General features: G+C 40.9%; 1 protein-coding gene across 1 annotated transcript; it reads left to right on the forward strand.

Annotated features, from left to right (window-relative positions):
* The first annotated feature begins 1,624 nt into the window (after positions 1-1,624).
* Positions 1,625-20,922, forward strand: LOC308307100 (gamma-glutamyl hydrolase-like). The gene is made up of 10 exons (XM_080752235.1): positions 1,625-1,774; positions 2,914-2,930; positions 4,267-4,358; positions 6,607-6,657; positions 7,348-7,432; positions 7,861-7,999; positions 9,247-9,353; positions 11,669-11,759; positions 12,658-12,792; positions 15,706-20,922. Exons 1-10 carry the CDS (start codon positions 1,633-1,635, stop codon positions 15,840-15,842), a joined length of 996 nt encoding a protein of 331 aa, XP_080608361.1. The 5' UTR covers positions 1,625-1,632; the 3' UTR covers positions 15,843-20,922.
* The last annotated feature ends 901 nt before the right edge of the window (positions 20,923-21,823 follow it).

Consider the following 21,823-nt stretch of genomic DNA (forward strand, 5'->3'; position numbering starts at 1 on the left):
TTTCACTTATTGTAAAGGTATCAATACTGCAATGTATCTCAACATTTTACTTATAAGTACTTGTACTTGAGTAAATGTACTCAGTTAGTGACATATAAAGGTAGACGCCTCCTCCGACAGGGGGCGCTGGTGGTAAAAGAGGACCGGCAGGACGTGGAAGGAACCATAATATGACGGGGGAGGGCGTTCTTAAACAAAGTAATATAAACGTAATAATTTATGCAATATAACAGTGTAATGACGTAACGTTACTCAGCATGTGTGATCTATAAATCCTTATATCAGGAGGAGGTGAAAACGAGAGGTATTTAAAGGTTTATTAGTTATTAGAAGGACAGGAAGAAACCCGTCCTCCTCTAGTAATGGGAACAGCCATGGGATGGCGCTGCTGCTGCACGTGTTTATGTTGTTACAACAACCCCTAGTGTTGCCATGTGCGCTTATTATAAGCAGCTTCGTTTGCTTGTTGTTTATGTAAAGTTGCTATAAAAGTAAAGTTATGTAAATTAATTTAAAGTGTAGTTGTTTATTTTGGACTTGTTATTAAAGTGGATTTGTTTATTTGTGTTGTAAAAATGTTTCAGAAAATATTTTTCAGAAAATGTTTTTCAGATTATTTTTATTGTATTTATTTGCTCAGTCAGATCGGCTATTTTCAAAATATCCATAGACTATTCTTCCCTACAAAGCCATCACCGTTTTTGGACACACATTTGTGTAAAATTAGCCTCCATGGTATTGGGGGATAAACAATTAACAGATTCACAATCAGTGTAATATCACTTAGGCCTATGCCAATATTCTCATTTGGCTGACCAGTTATAACACTTTTAATCATTTTTCAGTAGGCTAAATGTTGTGTTCGTTGTTACTGCACTGTGCCTTTCCTATACTGCCCTACAAAGGCAGAGAGCAGTAACTACGTTTTGGGAAACACCGACTTATTTGTTTTGCACAACGTTCAAATAAAGCCTTCATGATATTGGGGGATGAACAATTACCTCAAGAACAGGTGTTCAATCAGTTTAATATCACTTTCATGTCTTTATCTCATTTGGCTGATAAGCTGTAACACTTTTAAACCCATTTTTTGTTAAATTCGAAAACGCTGTTACAGCACTCTGCCTTTGTAGGGCAGTATAGAGGGTTAGGGTATGCGCCTGACATCATACCCGGAAGTTATGCGGGAACGCCTACTGAGTGGCAAAAAAAATACTTTCTGGCCTTGACAGCCCATACACACAGAAAAGTCCAATCTGATTGCATTAAACAACGTTAAAGTCACTTTGCACCTTACTTGTGGAGGAGGGGGGGCTTGGTTTTCATGGACCGTATCTGCTTGCTTCTCGCACGGTATGGCAACACTGTGTATGACCGTTGACCAGGCTCGCATGCTGCTCGTTACTGTTTGACTAGCAGAGGGTTCATGTAGGAAGTTGTTGACTTTATGTAGACTGAGGACACATGGGGTTGTTTGTTTAGTGTTGTTATAGTTGTGATGCGGTGATGCTGGTAGACTGAGGACACATGGGGTGGTTTGTTTAGTGTTGTTATAGTTGTGATGCGGTGATGCTGGTAGACTGAGGACACATGGGGTGGTTTGTTTAGTGTTGTTATAGTTGTGATGCGGTGATGCTGGGTTCTAAGCCTCGCTGCTGTCCGTCCATGAAGGTCCTGCTGTGTTTCTCCATGTTGGTTCTGCTCTGTTCCATCGTCCTCTTGTCAGGACCCGTTCACACCTCAACGGACAAGAGAAATGACGCTCCTATAGTGGGTAAGGTACAGCCAAATATTATAACTAACTAACTAACTAACTAACTAACTAACTTATACAGATAGTCGGTATCGGTAAGGTAGGCCTACAGCCAATCATTTAACTAAACTAATACAGATAGTTGGTAAGGTAGCCTACAGCAATCATTTAATTAACTAATTAACTAACTAACTAATACAGATAGGACTAGTTGGTAAGGTACAGCCAATCATTATAACTAACAAACTAATACAGATGGTTGGTAAGGTACAGCCAACATTAATAACTGACTAATAGGCCTAATGATAGTCGGTAAGGTACAGCCAACCATTAAAGGAGTAGTTCACCCCCAAAATTACTTTTTTTCTATTGATTACTCACGCCATGGAGACTTGAGTTCAACAATATTGTATTGTATTTGGCGCATTCCAGTAGGACAAAAAAATGATTATAGTCAAATTTACCCCCATTGATTCCGGATGGGGACCTAAATGCATTTGGGTCCCCATCCGCAATCAATGGGGGTAAATGTATTGTAATCAAATCATTGTCTTAGGAATGCGACAAAACACAAAAATAGGCTATTATTGAAGTCTCCATTGCGTGAGTAATCAATAGAAAAAAGTCATTTTGGGGGTGAACTACTCCTTTAATAACTAACTAATAATAACAAACACCAGTCCGTTCACCCCAAATCCTTTTCGCCTCGGGCGAACGGCATGGTCTCTGCCTGGTGTTCCTAAATGTAACCTCTGTAAAACTGCTAAACCTGACCTTGTTTCTAACCTGATTGATTGATTGATTGATTGATTGATTGATTGATTGATTGATTGAATAATGTATTAGAAGGTTGCATATAGGAGAAAGAACAGTTGTATGACAGTACAGTTCAATGGTAGAAGGTCAAATAAAAGGAGACCCCAGTAAGCTTGTTGGCTTATTTAGTAAGTGAAGTAAGTCCTTGATATAAAGTGGGGCCAAACCATGTAGTGCTTTGTTGGTTGTTAAAATACTTTTTTTTAAATCTATTCAGGACTTAATGGGCAGCCAGTGAAGTGTGTGTGAATGGGTGAATGTAATGAACAATCATTGTAAAGCGCCTTGGATAAAGGTATTATATAAATACACTATTTACCATTCATGTTGTGTTGTTTCTGTAGGTGTTCTGGCCCAGGCAGTGCTTAATTTGTCAATGAAAAGGTGGGGGATCCTGGGTTTTGTGTGCACACGCGCACATGCACGCACATGCACGCGTGCACGTACACCTGCACGCACATGCACGCGTGCATGCACACCCGGTGCACATTTTCCGAATACACCAAGTATAACATTATTGCGGAATCAACAGTAATATCTATAATAGGCCTATATTAAGTTATATTACTTTTTTTTAACCGGCAAAAGAAAATAGATGTGATCTGTTTAGCCAGCTCCTTTTAAAACAGAATCCAATTTATTGGAAAAATAAGTCTCCAATCAGTCATACAAACTTTATTTGACAGCTGTGATCAGTGCATTTACCAGACATTTAAACTGTCAGTAATTTTACCCCATGCTCTGTATGGTCTGCTCTTTCCCCTACACCCTACCCCTCAGAATAAAGGGATAGGGGTTTAAGTCAGTAGTGATTTACTGTGTTACCTTGTGTGATTTAAGTTAATAAATCACACAAGGATAGACCCCCTGTAGTAACTCTTGAGGACTCTGAGCAACCCCCTGTTGAAGACCCCTGCCTATATTATCCTGTCTTAAATAATAAATATTTTCTTTTCTGGATTCTGGCTAAAAAGTGTATTTTAGACATGAGGTGGGGGGCTCTAGCTGGGTGTTCCCACTATATTGGGCATTCAGCTGCTCCCTAAAACAGTCTGTTTCGTTGAGTACACGTCAAAGTGTAGTTTTATTTATTAACAGGGGAGAGGCTGAGCAGTGAGCACATAACGTTAACGACCAGAGCTCCAGTTTGTTTGGCTAACGTGAAGGCTAGGCTACGCTAACTGGCTAACAGCAACAGTCAGTGCTTGAGATTTGAATGTGCTGCGGGTGATATGCAAATGCTTTATCATAACGTGCACAAAACCGTGCTTTTATTGTCCACGCTCCGCTCCAGATTTAAAGCAATCGATTGCTTTTTAAATGTAAACGTCGCATGATCCACACATGTAAGCGTGCCGGGCTGCCTGGTAACAGGTCTGTCCCCCTCTCGGCTCCCGGCCGTTAGACAGCCTTCAGCACAGCCACAGCGCAGCGCAGCTGAATCTGATCCAGTCAACGGCCGCGTCATAACTGTGCGCAAGTTGCTGCGCTGACAGACCTACAAGCCATATTGCATCTCTGGTTGATATGGGTGGATAGCTTGTAGATCTGTTCTTTTTGTGCAGGGAAGGTCCCGGATCCTTGATTCCAAATCGAATAGGTGGCGGATCCAATCAAATAGGTCCCGGTCCGTAAAAGCAAGGTAGCGGAACAAGATCCGGCTTGTTCCGGCACAAATTAAGCACTGGGCCCAGGAGATCAGAAACCCCCAGGCCAACAGGACAGCGTACATCGCTGCCTCCTACGTCAAGTACTTGGAGTCAGCAGGAGCCAGAGTTGTACCCATAATGTAAGCTTTTAGTCTCCTTGGGTTTTTGTTTGGGTTTAGTTGGGCTTGAAATTGCAACCGTTTTGGTTGCAAATGCGGCTAACTGGTTACCATGGTAACCAACGGGGAAAAAAACTAAATTTCCCATGATGCCTTGCAAAAGACCACTTCTGGCAACCTCCGTTCGGGCATTCATGCTGGCTGCAGATTTTTTTTATCTCTGCTTCTTTTCGCCTGTTTGGTAAAAACGGCCTGTTTTCTATGGACCATAGACGGGTTTCTGGTCCACGTTACACTGATAAAACTAGATGCGTGCGCAGGGTCCGTACCAAAATTAGCCAATGAAACCAGCGCTCCCCAAAACAACAGGTTTGGGGATTGGACGGAATTGATTACATGATACAGTCAGCTGTGCATTTAGTCTCAATGTTTGTAAACAAGAAACCCGTCTATAGCTTAAAGGAGCTATAGTCAACTTTTTCTTGAAAAACGGATGCTAAAATAAAAATAACGTTTCGAAAATATTTTATAAAAACATAAGCTTCATATATGTGTTTCTATTCAAAAATGACCACAAAAAGCGTAAAATAATGATAAAATAATCATTTTGGCCATTGTCAGACCGACACTTTGTTTACATTCTAGTCCAGGGGTCTTCAACGTTTTCAGGCTGGGGACCCCCAAACTGATGGGGAGATGGAGCAGGGACCCCCTATCACCTCGTAGGGTGGGGGGGTCGGGGCTACGACATATTTTTTATTTTAAACATGTACAAGTTACAGCGAGCAGGGTGAGCCGTACCACTACCATTTCTAAACAAAGTTATAAACTGAGAACCAATGTCAATAATATCAACAATCTGTCAATTGCATAGTAATCATGTATTCAAGCTATTCAAAATGGATAGAATCGTGATTTATTTTTTTACATAAATGTGAAAAATGAAAAAATAATTTAAAAAAAAACATTTTTTGAAATCTTTTTCTTTTTTTTTTTTTGCAATAATTTCGCGGACCCCCTGCAGTACCTCCGCGGACCCCCTGGGGGTCGCGGACCCCCTGTTGAAGACCCCTGTTCTAGTCTATAGACTAGGATGTAAACAAAGTGTCGGCCCTACAATGAAAAAGTTGACTATAGCTCCTTTAACACACAGATCATCGCGGTTGTATTTTTTCTTCTCCGCGTGAAAGAAAAGACTGAAGTGTTTCCAGTTTTCCGTACTTTTACTTCTACTCCAATAACATCTCAGAGGAAAACATTGTTCTTTTTACTCCTCTACACAGGAAGGACACCTGCGACTTATAGTGGGCTGCGGCATATGTATTTTGTTTTTTATTTATTTTTTCAGATGGTGCGGCTTATAGTCCAGCAATTACGTCAGTTACTTTGTAGATCCTGATTATTATTACTAAAAATACATCAACCACGTCAGCCCTATATACATTTCAACATTTGAAAATAGCCGATTTACAAGTTCACAATGCGCTGGGATTCAACGCATTGCAAGCTTGTAGATCTGCTATTTTTTAAAGGATGTTTATACATCTCATTTGAAAACTTGTGAAACGGGACATTCTGTATGATGATTACTTTCTACTTTAAGTACATTTTAATGCCAATACTTTTGTACTTTTACTCAAGTAAAATGTAAATGTATTTATACATTGCAGTATTAATATTTTTAAGTAAAACGTTTGAGTACTTTTCCACCACTGGTTAATGTTAGACATGAAAAACATTGACACTATTGATTAGGCCTAAATGTTCACATGCAGTGCGTGTGCATGATTTTGATTAACACACGCACACGCGCGCACGCACACGCACAAACACACACACACACACACACACACACACACACACACACACACACACACACACACACACACACACACACACACACACACACACACACACACAGGCTGTTCAGTTGTAGTAAAGGTCAATCTCTTTATCTCCTTCACCGCTACCAGTTGTAGCAGTGTGAACTTTGCCTGTGTTTGTGCGTTGTGTTGTGTGATGGAATGAACTCAATACATTTCCAACAAAGTTGGCAGCAGACATTTACAGTCGAGACACGGGCACAGTCAGGACCAGCGCAGCTTCATAACAAATGTAAAACACAACATGAGTCTTCTTAGCAAAGGTCGAATTGGCAGAATTATTCTTATACTAAGGTAACAAATTAACGGTCGATTATCTCCCGATTAGGGAGTCTTACTGGTGTTATCTCCTCTGACCTTTGATAAGCAGACTGTTTCATTCACAGGGTGAATCAGACAGTGGAGCAGTACACCACTCTCTTCAACAACATCAATGGGTAATGTCTCTCTCTCTCTCTCTCTCTCTCTCTCTCTCTCTCTCTCTCTCTCTCTCTCTCTCTCTCTCTCTCTCTCTCTCTCTCTCTCTCTCTCTCTCTCTGCATATCTACACACACGCACGCGTGCGCACACGCACACACACACACACACACACACACACACACACACACACACACACACACACACACACACACACACACACAGCAATATTAATATATTAATGAGATTAAGAGATGTCCATTTTTGTTAAGAGATGTGCCTACTTTTGAAAAAGTAGGCACGAAATGTGTAAATTGTGGGCATGCTGAAAAGGCAGTATGTTCTACCAAATCTTTATAGGTCAAGTTTATTCTCCTCATAAAAATGACCAACAGTACAAAGGCAGGGCCTTTAGCCAATGAGGGAGCAGCGTTCTTGGTGACATCACCACCAACAAGTGCAACCTGATATAAATAACAACAACACCCACATGAAAACCTTGGTATTATGTTCTCCCAAATCTTTAGATACTAAAGTATAAAATGTATGAGTAAATAACAATTGTTATGCCCGTATATGTTGGAGTGCCTGTTGGGTAGATCTTTATGCCCGTATATGTTGGAGTGACTGTTCGAGCCCACACTGTTTCGTAGGAACAGTATTTCTAGTATATTATCTCATGTTGCTGCATTGTGTTTGTCTTCCCTCAGCATCCTCTACCCAGGAGGAGGAGCCAATCTCACCTCCTCTGGATACCAGAGAGCAGCACAGATCTTTTATGACCTGGCTTTAGAGGTACGTACAATCACAGGGCTTCACTGGTCTTTTATGACCCGGCTTTAGAGGTACGTACAACCACAGGGCTTCACTGGTCTTTTATGACCCGGCTTTAGAGGTACGTACAACCACAGGGCTTCACTGGTCTTTTATGAGCTGGCTTTAGAGGTACGTACAACCACAGGGCTTCACTGGTCTTTTATGACCTGACCTTAGTGGTACGTACAACCACAGGGCTTCACTGGCCATGTGCACGCGCCCATGTGCGCAACCAAATAATTTTGATGCTATATTAACACATTCTCAGGGGACCCCCTGGCCGGTGCGGTACCCTGCCTCCAAGGACCCCTGGGGGTCCCTGGACCTCACTTTGACAGCCACTGCCGTAGCTAAGCCTCAGTCACGTGACAATAAACCGTCCAATGACGTTATGTTTTATTTTCCAGGCTAACTCCAGAGGAGACTACTTCCCGGTGTGGGGAACGTGTCTGGGCTTCGAGGAGCTGACTTACATCACCAGCAGGAAACTGCTGCTGTCACGAACCAACACCAGTGGAGTGGCCTTACCGCTCAACTTCACTCCAGGTACTGTACTAAACCACTCACCATGTTTTACCACTCACCAACACCAGTGGAGTGGCCTTACCTCTCAACTTCACTCCAGGTACTGTACTAAACCACCACGTTTTACCACTCACCAACACCAGTGGAGTGGCCTTACCGCTCAACTTCACTCCAGGTACTGTACTAAACCACTCACCATGTTTTACCTCTCACCAACACCAGTGGAGTGGCCTTACCGCTCAACTTCACTCCAGGTACTGTACTAAACCACTCACCACGTTTTACCACTCACCAACACCAGTGGAGTGGCCTTACCGCTCAACTTCACTCCAGGTACTGTACTAAACCACCACGTTTTACCACTCACCAACACCAGTGGAGTGGCCTTACCTCTCAACTTCACTCCAGGTACTGTACTAAACCACTCACCACGTTTTACCTCTCACCAACACCAGCGGAATGGCCTTACCTCTCAACTTCACTCCAGGTACTAATCACTAGGGATGGGACGATATAAAAATGTCATATCACGATTATTGTGACAAATTAGATCGCGATTTACGATTATCGCAATCATCAAAATCTATTATCCTGGGGTGGAACATTTGCCAGAAAATAGCCGATCTACAAGCTCACAACGCGTTATCACGATAAATTAAATCTCCACGATACGATTATCGTGAGTGTTTTTTATCAAGATAAACAATAATATCGCTTACCGTCCCATCCATCCCTCACCTTCACTCCATGTTTTACCATTCACCTTCATTCACTACTACTAACCACTATGGATGGGACAATATGAAAATGCCACGATTATTGTGACAAAATAAATCGTGATTTACGATATTATCATGATAATCAACTCCATTATCCTGGGGCGGAACATTTGCCAAAAAATTGCCAATCTACAAGCTCACAACGTGTCGCGTTGCTATTATTTTTTGGCAAAGACATTTGATAGAGAGTGAAAAAAAAAGACTGTATCAAGTACGTATAGTATAAGTACCTTTTACCAATTATACTGGATATGCAGCTCAGCAAATAAAAGGTGAATTGATCGTAGTGCATGACGGAGGACGATATCACGATAATTTCAATCTCCACGATACGATTATTGTGAGTGTTATTTATCACGATAAACGATAATATCGCTTATCGCCCATCCCTACTAACCATTCACCTTCACTCCAGGTTTTACCACTCACCTTCACTCCAGGTTTTACCATTGTTGTAATGACCTCATGTTTCCCATGTCTTGTTCCCAGACTCCAAGCAGTCCAGGCTGTTCAAAGACTTCCCAGAAGACCTTCTGCAAGCTTTAGCTTCTGAGCCGCTGACAGAGAACACTCATATCTGGAGCCTTTCAGTGGAGGTACAAACACTACTAGTTATCACTAGTTAACACTTGTTAACAGAGAACACTCATATCTGGAGCCTTTCAGTGGAGGTACAAACACTACTAGTTATCACTAGTTAACACTAGTTAATAGAGAACACTCATATCTGGAGCCTTTCAGTGGAGGTACAAACACTACTAGTTATCACTAGTTAACACTAGTTAATAGAGAACACTCATATCTGGAGCCTTTCAGTGGAGGTACAAACACTACTAGTTATCACTAGTTAACACTAGTTAACAGAGAACTCTCATATCTGGAGCCTTTCAGTGGAGGTACAAACACTACTAGTTATCACTAGTTAACACTAGTTAACAGAGAACACTCATATCTGGAGCCTTTCAGTGGAGGTACAAACACTCACTACTAGTTATCACTACTTAACACTAGTTAACAGAGAACACTCATATCTGGAGCCTTTCAGTGGAGGTACAAACACTCACTACTAGTTATCACTAGTTAACACCAGTTAACAGAGAACACTCATATCTGGAGCCTTTCAGTGGAGGTACAAACACTACTAGTTATCACTAGTTAACACCAGTTAACAGAGAACACTCATATCTGGAGCCTTTCAGTGGAGGTACAAACACTCACTACTAGTTATCACTAGTTATCACTAGTTAACACTAGTTAACAGAGAACACTCATATCTGGAGCCTTTCAGTGGAGGTACAAACACTACTAGTTATCACTAGTTATCCCTAGTTAACACTAGTTAACAGAGAACACTCATATCTGGAGCCTTTCAGTGGAGGTACAAACACTCACTACTAGTTATCCCTAGTTAACACTAGTTAACAGAGAACACTCATATCTGGAGCCTTTCAGTGGAGGTACAAACACTACAAGTTAACACTAGTTAACACTAGTTAACAGAGAACACTCATATCTGGAGCCTTTCAGTGGAGGTACAAACACTCACTACTAGTTATCACTAGTTAACACCAGTTAACAGAGAACACTCATATCTGGAGCCTTTCAGTGGAGGTACAAACACTCACTACTAGTTATCACTAGTTAACACCAGTTAACAGAGAACACTCATATCTGGAGCCTTTCAGTGGAGGTACTCTACAAACACTCGCTACTAGTTATCACTAGTTAACACTAGTTAACAGAGAACACTCATATCTGGAGCCTTTCAGTGGAGGTACTCTACAAACACTCGCTACTAGTTATCACTAGTTAACACTAGTTAACAGAGAACACTCATATCTGGAGCCGTTCAGTGGAGGTACAAACACTCACTACTAGTTATCACTAGTTAACACCAGTTAACAGAGAACACTCATATCTGGAGCCTTTCAGTGGAGGTACTCTACAAACACTCACTACTAGTTATCACTAGTTAACACTAGTTAACAGAGAACACTCATATCTGGAGCCTTTCAGTGGAGGTACTCTACAAACACTCACTACTAGTTAACACTAGTTAATAGAGAACACTCATATCTGGAGCCTTTCAGTAGAGGTACTCTACAAACACTCACTACTAGTTAACACTAGTTAATAGAGAACACTCATATCTGGAGCCTTTCAGTGGAGGTACAAACACTCACTACTAGTTATCACTAGTTAACACTAGTTAACAGAGAACACTCATATCTGGAGCCTTTCAGTGGAGGTACAAACACTCATTACTGTCACTAGTTATCCATATACACTAGTTAACAGCAGTTATTACTGGTTAACACCTGTTAACAGAGGTTAACTGGAAGTGGTGTTTGTACCAGTGGAGGTATAAACACTCACTAGTTATCCTTCTAGTTTGTCTCATAAAAGCCCTTTAAGCCATTTAGACCTGAACGTAAATCTGATTTCAAAAGTCTTTGAAATCAGTGGTTCTCAAATGTTTTCATATCAAGGACCCCCAAAATTACATGTATTTGGCCCGCGGACCCTCCTCACAAAATATGTTGTTCCGGGGACCACCCAGAAGCAAATATTTGAGTTACAAATGCTTTTAAGAAGATATATCCAAAGACTTAGAAAATAGCAGATCTACAAGCTCACAGCGCTGTGAGCTTTTATATCTGCCATTTTTCAATAGTTAAATAATTTTAGGCCTAAAAATTGTTAAATAAGTTTACCTTACCATTGTTTGAGCCACTACTACACTGTAGTTAGTAGTGTACAAGCTAACGGGGGAAAGAAATATAATATGCTCTAGTTGCACATCAATAGTAGGCCTAATAGCAGTGCTGGGGGGGACGAAAGGTTCTCAACCAGTAATTGTGTCTAGTTTGTGGACTCAGTTTTAGTGACTTTTTATTGTGCTTTTTTCCAGAGTTTCAATAACGATGAAAAACTGAAGAGTTTTTACAGAATTCTGACCACAAATACAGACGGGAAACTGGAGTTTGTGTCGACGATGGAAGGTAAAGCAGTTGTTTTCTTACTTCACAAACACACGTTTTCATCCACGGCACCCCTGAATTACACTGTTACTGGAGCCTATACCTCACTGCACCTCACGTTAGTGTCACATTACGGTACATACATGTCATTCTTTCCCTCTAAAATACAGCCTGTCACTTGAGAGAATATCTGGTTCCATCATGCGCACTTGAAAATAACTTTATACATGACATTTAACCACTTGAACCTCAGTATCCTTATTCTGTGGGGAACATTCGCGACACGTGAGCTTGTAGATCTGCTATTTTTGGCAAAGAGATTTGGTGTAGATTGAAAAGGCACGCACCAAGTACAGTGCAATTCATAAGGGTCTAAGTGATATTGATACATTTCAAATATTATCACAGTATTGGCAAACATTGTGGAGAAACTCCTGTCTACAAGTTCACAACGCCTCACATTGCAAGGCATTGTGAGCTTGTAGTTCGGCCTTTTCACTAGACTGGTGTGAGGTACTAGTGGAGAAGAGATCCAGTAGAACTAAAGACCAGTACATTTATGTTTGGTTGTGCTCGGTTGTTTCACTCTGTAAATAGCCAATCTACAAGCTCACAACATGTCGCAGCAAGCTTGTAGATCGGTTATTTTCCGCATGCAACCAAGTGTAAAATCAGCCATTACGACGCCATCAAGGCACCACCAAAATACTTTTAGTCTACAAAATCGACTGTAGATTTAGTCGACTAAAATCATATGATATTTAGTCGACTGAAACTAGACAAAAACTAAAACATTTCAGATGACTAAAATATGACTAAAACTAAATGAAGTTTTACTCAAAAGACTATGACTAAAACAACATTTGCTGTCATAATGAACACTGCTACTCTCACAATCTCTCTCCTTACCTGTGGGCAGCGAACAACTTCCCCATCTACGCCACCCAGTGGCACCCGGAGAAGAACGCCTTTGAATGGACCCGTCCTTACATCCCCCACTCTCCCTCCGCCATCAAGACCACCTTCTACATGGCTGACTTCTTTGTCAACGAAGGTCTGAACAAACAGTACAGTCATATACATGGTAACCGGAAAGCTCGCCCCAAAACACACTTGACCCCATTATGGTCCACTTGCCCCCAGCGATTCTAGAAATAAGGTTACATTTAGGAATAAGGTTAGGTTTAAACATAGTTTTTCTGAGGTTACATTTAGGAGTAAGGTTAGGTTTGGACATAGATAGTTTTACTGAGGTTAAGTTTAGGAACAGAGGGTATGCGCGTGACATCATCATTATACCCGGAAGTTATGCGGGAACGCCTACTGAGTGGCACAAAAACTACTTTCTGGCTTTGACAGCCCATACATCCACACAGAAAAGTCCTATCTGATTGCGTTAAACAACATTAAACAGTGATGGGCAGTAGCGAGCTACAAGTAGCGACGCTACATAGCTTAACTACATTTCTCAGTAGCGTCACGGTAGCGCAGCTCCTTTTGAACCAGCGTAGCTGTAGCGTAGCGTAGCTATTTTTAGACCCCAGTAGTGACGTAGCGTGCAACAAACGCTACACGTTACTATCCCGGCGAAATTTTACTGCTAAATAAAGTTTGTGAGGAAAATAATTCCCAACAGATCCCCAAACATGTTGTTCTGCACAGCGCTGCTTTCACTTCATTTCAACGGACCTCCTCTGTGTTGAGAAGCGACAGCGACTAAAGCGAGACACTTCACGGGGTGAAGTGTCTAGAGGGATTTATGGCTCTTTGAAGTGAGACCGAGCCAAGGATCTGTCTCACTATGCGCTCTCTACTTCGCACTCTCTACTGCGTGAACGGGATCCCATCGTTCACTTCAAAGAGCCGTTCAAAAGATTCGATTCGTTCGCGAACGTCCCACCAACGTGTTCAGAGAACGTCTGAGAACAACTGACATACAAGCTCACATCGCGTTGCAAATGCCAACATTGTGAGCTTGTAGATCTCCGGGGGCGGAGCATAAATCAGGCTTCAGCCAGAGATGGACAGTACTCGACCCAAGTACTTGAGTAAGAGTACATTTACTCCAATCCACAGTAAACTCAGTCAAAATGTTACAAGAAAGAGTAAAAAAAAGTACTTGCTTTTAAATAAACATATGTATTCAAGAGTGCATACCGGTAAATGTTTTTAAAAATAAGCTACTTGAAGTACAAATAAAAGTAAAAGTACTCAAGTACATTTACTCAGTTACTGTCCACTGCTGGCTGCAGCTTATCAGCTGTTTCGACAGCACACAAGTCAGTACCCTCTTCTGTCCACAGCTAACTAATGACAGTGAAGTGGCAATTTAAGGACCTTTAGACATGTTTTAATACCCTAAAAAAATATAAATAAAAGACCAAAACTGCATCAAAAGTTATCATCTATAAAAACATTGGCCAAATTGACTATTATAGTAAAAGAGGCACAAATTGTGAAAATGGCAGATCTACAAGCTCCAAACGCCTTGTGTTCCGAGGCGTTGTGAGCTTGTAGATCTGCTATTTTCACAATATTTATCGGTGGAACAGAGTGAAACTAAATGTAATGCCTCAACTCCTAATTCCAATTGATTGTCAGGGTTTTTTGGGGGGGTCACAGCCTGAAAAGGTACACATTTAATTTAAAATCACACCCGTGTGAACTGAGCGGTGGTCGTGGGGAGGGGGGGGGGGGGTGCCTGTGTGTGTGTGTGTGTGTGTGTGTGTGTGTGTGTGTGTGTGTGTGTGTGTGTGTGTGTGTGTGTGTGTGTGTGAGAGAGAGAGTATTGCAGTTGATGCTCAGACTAGACTCAACATCACCCTCTCTGGTCACTGAGTGGTAGTTCAGGCTACATACACACACGGACGGACGGATACATACACGGATACACACACGGACACAAAAAGCCAGACATAAGGGCTTGTTTCCAGTTTTATAATAATCAATCGAACTGAGCATTTTTTGCCTGCCTATTTGTTTAGTGGAAAGTTGTACTTGATCATGAAGTTGATAAAAAAAAAAAAAAAAAGTAGCTTTGTTGTAGTTAGCTACTTTTGTCGTGTAGCTTGTAGCTTGCTTTGCTACATTTTCTGTGGGTAGCTTTGTTGTAGCTTAAGTTATATTTCATCAAGAGTAGCTTGTAGCTTAGCTTACTACATTTTCCAAGTAGCTTGCCCATCACTGACATTAAACAACGTTAAACTAAATTTTCCATTCACTTTATGAATGCACATACCCTCTATAATAGGGGTCTTCAACAGGGGGTCCACGACCACTAGGGGGTCCGTGGGGATACTGCAGGGGGTCCCCGAAACTGCTGGAGAAAAAATAAGTAATTTGTCTTGAAATATAAAAAACACGATTCTAGCTTGTATTCATGTTGTGTAATTGACAGATTGTTAGTGATATTGATAGTATTGACATTGGCTTTCAGTTAATTAAGGTATGTTTATAAATGGCGGTGGTACGGCCAATTGTACTTAAAAGTTAAAATAAAAGCATGAATATATTAATCAATTATTTTAATAGATAGTATTGAATGCACAATAACATGGTATGTTTATACACATGAAACACAATTTTATAAATAAATATACAATATGTTGTAGCCCCACCCTATGAGGTAGGGGGTCCCTGCTCCATCTCCCCTTCAGTTTGGGGGTCCCTGGCCTGAAAACATTGAAGACCCCTGCTCTATAAGGTTAGGTTTAGGCATAGGTTTACTTAGGTTAAGTTTATGAATAAGGTTAGGTTTAGACATAGTTTTACTGAGGTTAATGTTAAGGAATAAGGTTAGGTTTAGGAATGCATGGTTGCGACCGTTCCGAGGCTGCCGTAGTCCTATTTATCCCGGGGCGAGTGCGTTTTGGGCGATCTGTCTTGTCCCCATACATACTCAGGGTTAGGGTTAGGTGAGTAATAAAGTCATGTCATCATTTCCCTTCTTGGTTCTTGGTTTCCACAGCCAGGAAGAGTTTGCACAGGTTTTCCAGTCAGGATGAGGAGAAGAGCTCGCTGATTTACAACTTCAGTCCCGTCTACACCGGAGTCAACGACAAGTCCTCCTTTGAGCAGATCTATTACTTCCCTTCCACTCATTAAACCCATGTGGTTTCAGACGTTCATTTCCATCTCACTTCAATGAAAACTTCTTAATTCCTTATTTTTTTTTATTAGATTATTTATATGCTGCCTTAATTTATTGCAGATGATTGCACACGCTTTTGAGGGGGGAAAAGCTATTGCGTAAAAGAGCTGAGAACAAAATGCAGAAAATCCCATAGATGATGATGAGGTCTGTAGCCTTCAGAGGGGAACAGGGAAAGTGTCATTATAGATTTGAGCAAAGTTTCTTTCTGAAAATTCTAAAGATTTAATACATGGTTCTAAAAGTAATTTAAAAAGAAATCAGATATACAAGTTCACAGCGCATCACTTAGTGCCGCCCTGTGAGCTTTCAAGCTCACAGAAGAACTGGCACAAAACATTTTCAGATTGCGGGGGTCCGCTGCCAGGTACATACCATTTTGAGGGGTACTTTGTACGAAAGATCTTGAGAACTACTGATTTAGAACTAGAAGGCATTTGTAGACTTGGCATCAGGTGTTAATGTGTCTAAGAGGACCTACACCCTAAAATTTAGTTCAGTAAACTAGTGCAACGCTGCCCTCTACAGGTTGAAACCTTCAACTGCATTGCTGGCCACACCAGTGCTGCTGACAGTGGTATTATGCACCACCACTGTTGTTGTGTTGCTATAGAGCATCGCAGCGGAAGTGGATTCCTGGGGTCACTACGTCATTCCCCATTCATTTTCGCCATAGACTTTTACAAAAATATTTATAACAATTATGTTAAGCCTCGAACCAAGCCATCCAGGATGGAGGTGAATCATGACCATATAACCTTTGATCCTATGTGAAAACATATTTTAATATTACATTATTTGATATACTACATTTAACTCTCTTACTGCCACAGAATTTAACAAAAAGCTCCATCCACTGCCAGAGAATTGTCGCTCATCTTTGAAGGCCTACTGTAGAAAATTGGCTTTGACTATAAAGACAACAATTATATGGCAACGAAGAATAGAATGTCTACTTTGCAACAGAAAAAGATTTCGTGTCTTTATCATGTTCTATTCATTAGCTAGAAGCTGCTGAATATGGCCTAAAAAACAGCTCTTTGAGAACATAAAGCTGAGAAAAATGCATTTTTGTGAAGGAAACATTTTCAGGCAGAAATCTCTCTTTATCCTTTACTGTTGGCAGTAAAATCACACAGTAACATCACACCTGTGCTCAGTGGTTGTTTACAAACAAATTCAAAAAAATAAAAACAAGTGCTTTTTACACACTTTTAGTGTGTAAGAGAAGTAAGAGCAGTAGTAAGGAGCAGTGCAGAACATTGACACAGTGACATGAGATTCAGCCTGAATCCTGCTTCTGCTTTCAGGGTTCTTTTTAGGTTGAAGTACAGTACAAATGATTGATGAAAATGAAAATAAAATATAAAACAACATTTTAGACACTAGAACTCAATTGTAATACTGCAAATGGAAAAAGGTTGTGGCCTACCTGCACTTACACAGGCCTCAACCACTACATGTCTACAGAGTGTATAAGTGCGTGCGTGCGGGTGTGCGTGCGTGCGTGTTTGTGTGTGTGTGTGTGTGTGTGTGTGTGTGTGTGTGTGTGTGTGTGTGTGATTCAACCGTCTCAAGCAGGGAAACAGATTCTCCACAGTAGGGTTTCATATTGAAACAGTAACCTGTACCTGAATCACAGAGAATATAAGATTTTATCCCATATTTCACTGGTTTCTGTGGATTGTAGACCTTGAAATTTAGGCGCCCTTTGAATAAAAGTGTACCTATCAATGGAAATATCTTGGTTTGGTTTGTACAGTTCACGGATTTTGGAGATAATCTAGAACTGGGCGTATTTTGAACATCCTGTCACCACTCTTTGCATCTGGACCTGTGTTATCAGTTCCAGGTAGTCCACTGGATCTTGGGACTCTTGGCTCCATTCTGTTTCACTCCAGCCAGGCTCCTCCGGGTCTGCTGAACTCTGCACCCCTACACCTACCACGTACACGAGCCCATGGACGATCTGTAAATTATACAAATACATAATTACTACGAGTAAGCAGTGTTGTTTTTGACAGCAAATTTTGATTTTGTTTCAGTCGTAGTCTTTTGAATAAAATGTCTTTTAGTTTTAGTCTAGTTTTAGTTGACTGATCATCATAAGATTTTAGGTAACTAAATCTACAGTTGATTTAGTCGACTAAAATCTATTTTGGCAGGCCTTGATGGCATCGTAATGACTGATTTTACACTTGGTTGTGTGCTGAAAATAGCCGATCTACAAGCTCACAACGCGTCTGGTGCTAAGTCTGATTTACAGAAAAAAGGTGTTCTTTACCTATCCTTGTCCTTGGATGACCACGATGTGGCAATGAAGAAGTAGGCTGTGCTGCACTCGACTCTTCTGAAATCACAGTAGTAAAATATAAACTAGTAAACATGATGTACACAAAATGAAATCAATTATTTACACACCCAGCATGTCTCAGACAGGTCCATGACATTATGATGTAAATGATAAAAGCATTGAACAAACAGATAGCTGTATCTACTCTAAAATGCTATAGAATTATACAAAATGCATCAGTTTTTGTTTTCTCCTTACCTTCAAACGGTATAGACCTAAGAACACAAGGAGTCCCCGGCACCTCTCCATCCGACTCATCATCTAAAGCCAGGAAAATATCAAATAGTTTATATGTAAACAAATCAATTTACAATTTTGACATTAGCAAATATGAGTGACTTACAATAAGTTCATATGTAATACATAAAATGCAGATATAGTAAATAGTTACCATGCATTTACTGTCACAGTGAAATGCCCTTTATACCCTGTATGTATAATATATAAAATGTCACAATGCAACATAGCTCTGTTTACACAAAGCTGTACTCCCTCCAACTGTATATATGTTCCCCATTTTCAACAGTTTTTATTTGTAACACTTGCTTTGGCAATGTAAACGTATGTTTTCTCATGCCAATAAAGCTCCTTTGAATTGAATTGAAAGGCTACATCATCATCATCAGAGATGTAGACTAAAGAAACCTCTCCCTCTCTCACACACACGCATCGTACGCACGCACACACAAACTAAGCCAATAAATCCTAAATTCCCATCAAATAAAAAATCATAGTAGCTGTGCAGTGCACGCGCGTGATAGGAACTCCACGTGTGTCCTGTATAGCGACAAAAACAAACTCATGCACTTGGATCTTAACTCTATGCTTGGATCAAATTGCTGATCCGGTCCGGATACGGAAACAATTCTTGCATGTATGTGTACGTGTAAATAGCCGGATGCAGTAGGCGGGCTCTAGACCGGATCCCACTGGTTTATTCGCAATAGAGATCAATCAGACCATGGTCTGATTGACAAGCCTCGGCTTGAGCCTTGAGCCTGCAGGGCTTCATCACGGATGCGGTGGAAAGAACGCCTGAAGCGATTTTATCACACTAGAGGGTCGCGGCCCTGCGATTTTATCACATACAGTATACATGCACTGGATTTACGTCTTACCACTTTGGACTGTAGAATCATGGCATCTGTTCTCCGAGGGGTCTCGCGGAAGCCATTCTTCGTCTGTCTCTTCGCGGTGGCGGCGCGGCGGTGCATCGTCTCTGCTGCTGCGGCGATGTGAGCCCCTGTGCCGGGCGCGGATCCATCCTGCACGGGGGTCGAGCTCCGTCGGGATCGGTTTCCACAATATGAGGCTCTTATCCACTTTTGGACCCCGGTTCTTCGCGACTGGCACCATCTTCATCATCACGACCAACAGCACCAAGAAATGGAATCTTTGTATGTTCAATACCAACGGCTACAGTGATCTTTTTCTCTTCTTCTTCTTCATCATCATCATCATCATCATCATCACGACCACCACCACCATTCGCTGGTCCTGGGTCAACAACATGGGTAGGTTGTGTAATCCTAATTCTAACAAAAGTTTGTTTCTATCCGTGGATCTGCTGCTGGCTGCTGCCCCTCGGCCCGGGGGGGTTGGGTCGCGCTTCGGCGGCGGAATGATACCAGCAAGTTGAGGCTGAGTTGGCCAACTACTTGGCCTAATACATCTCAATATTCTAGTACTGCTAAATACTACTACCTACTACAATTACTATACTACTAATACTATAAAACAACTGATTTCCGACAAAATGATCGCTTTTACCAACGTTTCTCTCTCTCTCTCTCTCTCTCTCTACTAACAGTCCGATGAAAAAACAATATAGTCCCTCAATGCTAACAGCTAGGCAGGCTCAGAGTCGCTCTCTACTGGGCAGGCGGAGCCAGGACAGTCTGTTTACTTTTTTTTTTATGAAGGGTTTCCGGCTGTCCTCAAAACGACACCAACGACCAATTATGCATTCAAAAGTTGTGCAAGGACCGCTTTTATCATAATCCATAAAAAACATCAAACGAACGAACGGCCGTATCGGCACGGAAGTCTCTTGGGGATTGGGGCGAACAGGAACGTTCAAAGCAGTATAAGAGTTAATAACTACCCTTTGTTTAGCGATTTTCAAAATGTTCTTTTCATAGAAAAAAAGGTTATATGGTCATGATTCACCTCCATCCTGGATGGCTTGGTTCGAGGCTTAACATAATTGTTATAAATATTTTTGTAAAAGTCTATGGCGAAAATGAATGGGGAATGACGTAGTGACCCCAGGAATCAACTTCCGCTGCGATGCTCTATATAGATGTATGATGGTTGGCTTAACCTATTATTAAAACCTGAGGCGAGAGAGAGAGAGAGAGAGAGAGAAACGTTTTAACTGGAAGAGCTTAGGGTGTCAAATACAAGTAATAGAAATAACAATTATAAAATCAAATGTATTTGGCCACAAACCAATGCAAACATTTTTCAGATTTTTCAAAGAAAAAAAGAATAGGTCTACATGGCACTATGACCTTGTAAATTTGACCAGATATAAGATAATGCTTTTTGCTCAAAACTAAACTGATACAGATACTTTCCTGGTTTCTTGTGGGTTAAATGGTTTTCTGCTTATGTGTGCTGAACTCAGTAGGGGGAGTCATGAACGAGTCATGAGCCTGAACGCAAAGATCAAATATCATTTCCACACTTTGTATTTACATTTTTATAAATAAAATGTTCTCAAGCTGTTAATGGTCTCTCAATCTGTTCGACTGCTGACCGAACTTGATTTTTATATTGTCATTTTTCGGGACTTTTACTTGTACCAGAGTATTTCTAGATGGTGGAATTTTGAGTACTTCAAACTATACTAACAAATTATACTATTAAACAAAATATCAAATACTATAAGAAAGGGGCACAGATTGTGAAAATAGACAATCTATAAGCTCACACCGCAGGTCAAATATGATTCTTTGGGAGGGGTCACAGCCTTAAAAGGTTGAGAACGCTTGCTTTGGATAAAACAGTCATAGGCCAGTCAATCTAAGCTAAAAAAGGGCCTGACCCAAAAGAAATGGCAATAGTAATGGTTCAAGGTTTTTTATGATCCTTAGGGTCATCCAAATAACATATTAAAAGTTGTGAATTATATATTTAGTGGATAAAGGTAAATTCAGCGGGTTCAAGTTTGGGTCCATTCACTTACTATACAGGAAAAAAAAGACCCCCAAAAAATCTTCTTTAAGTAGCATGTGTGGGGTCTATCTAGGGGTTTTTCATGATTCTGAATCCATTGCAAGCATTTGTTTTGCACAAAAAACATTCCTTGGGCTAAAAACGGACCCATAGAACTATGGTTTAGTGATGAGTCATCACTTTTCTGGGGTCATCTCCGTTTCGTGGTGTCCGTTTTTAACCCGACAAATGTTTTTTGTGCAAAACAAATGCTTGCAATGGATTCAGGACCATGAAAAACCCCTAGTTAGACCCCTCACATGCTACTTAAAGAAGATTTTTTGGGGGGTATTTTTTTCCTGTATAATAAGTGAATGGACCCAAACTTGAATCCCCTAAATTTACCTTGATCCACTAAATATA

The sequence above is a fragment of the Nannobrachium achirus genome (assembly GCF_963921795.1).
Source record: "Nannobrachium achirus genome assembly, chromosome: 21".
NCBI lineage: Eukaryota > Metazoa > Chordata > Actinopteri > Myctophiformes > Myctophidae > Nannobrachium > Nannobrachium achirus.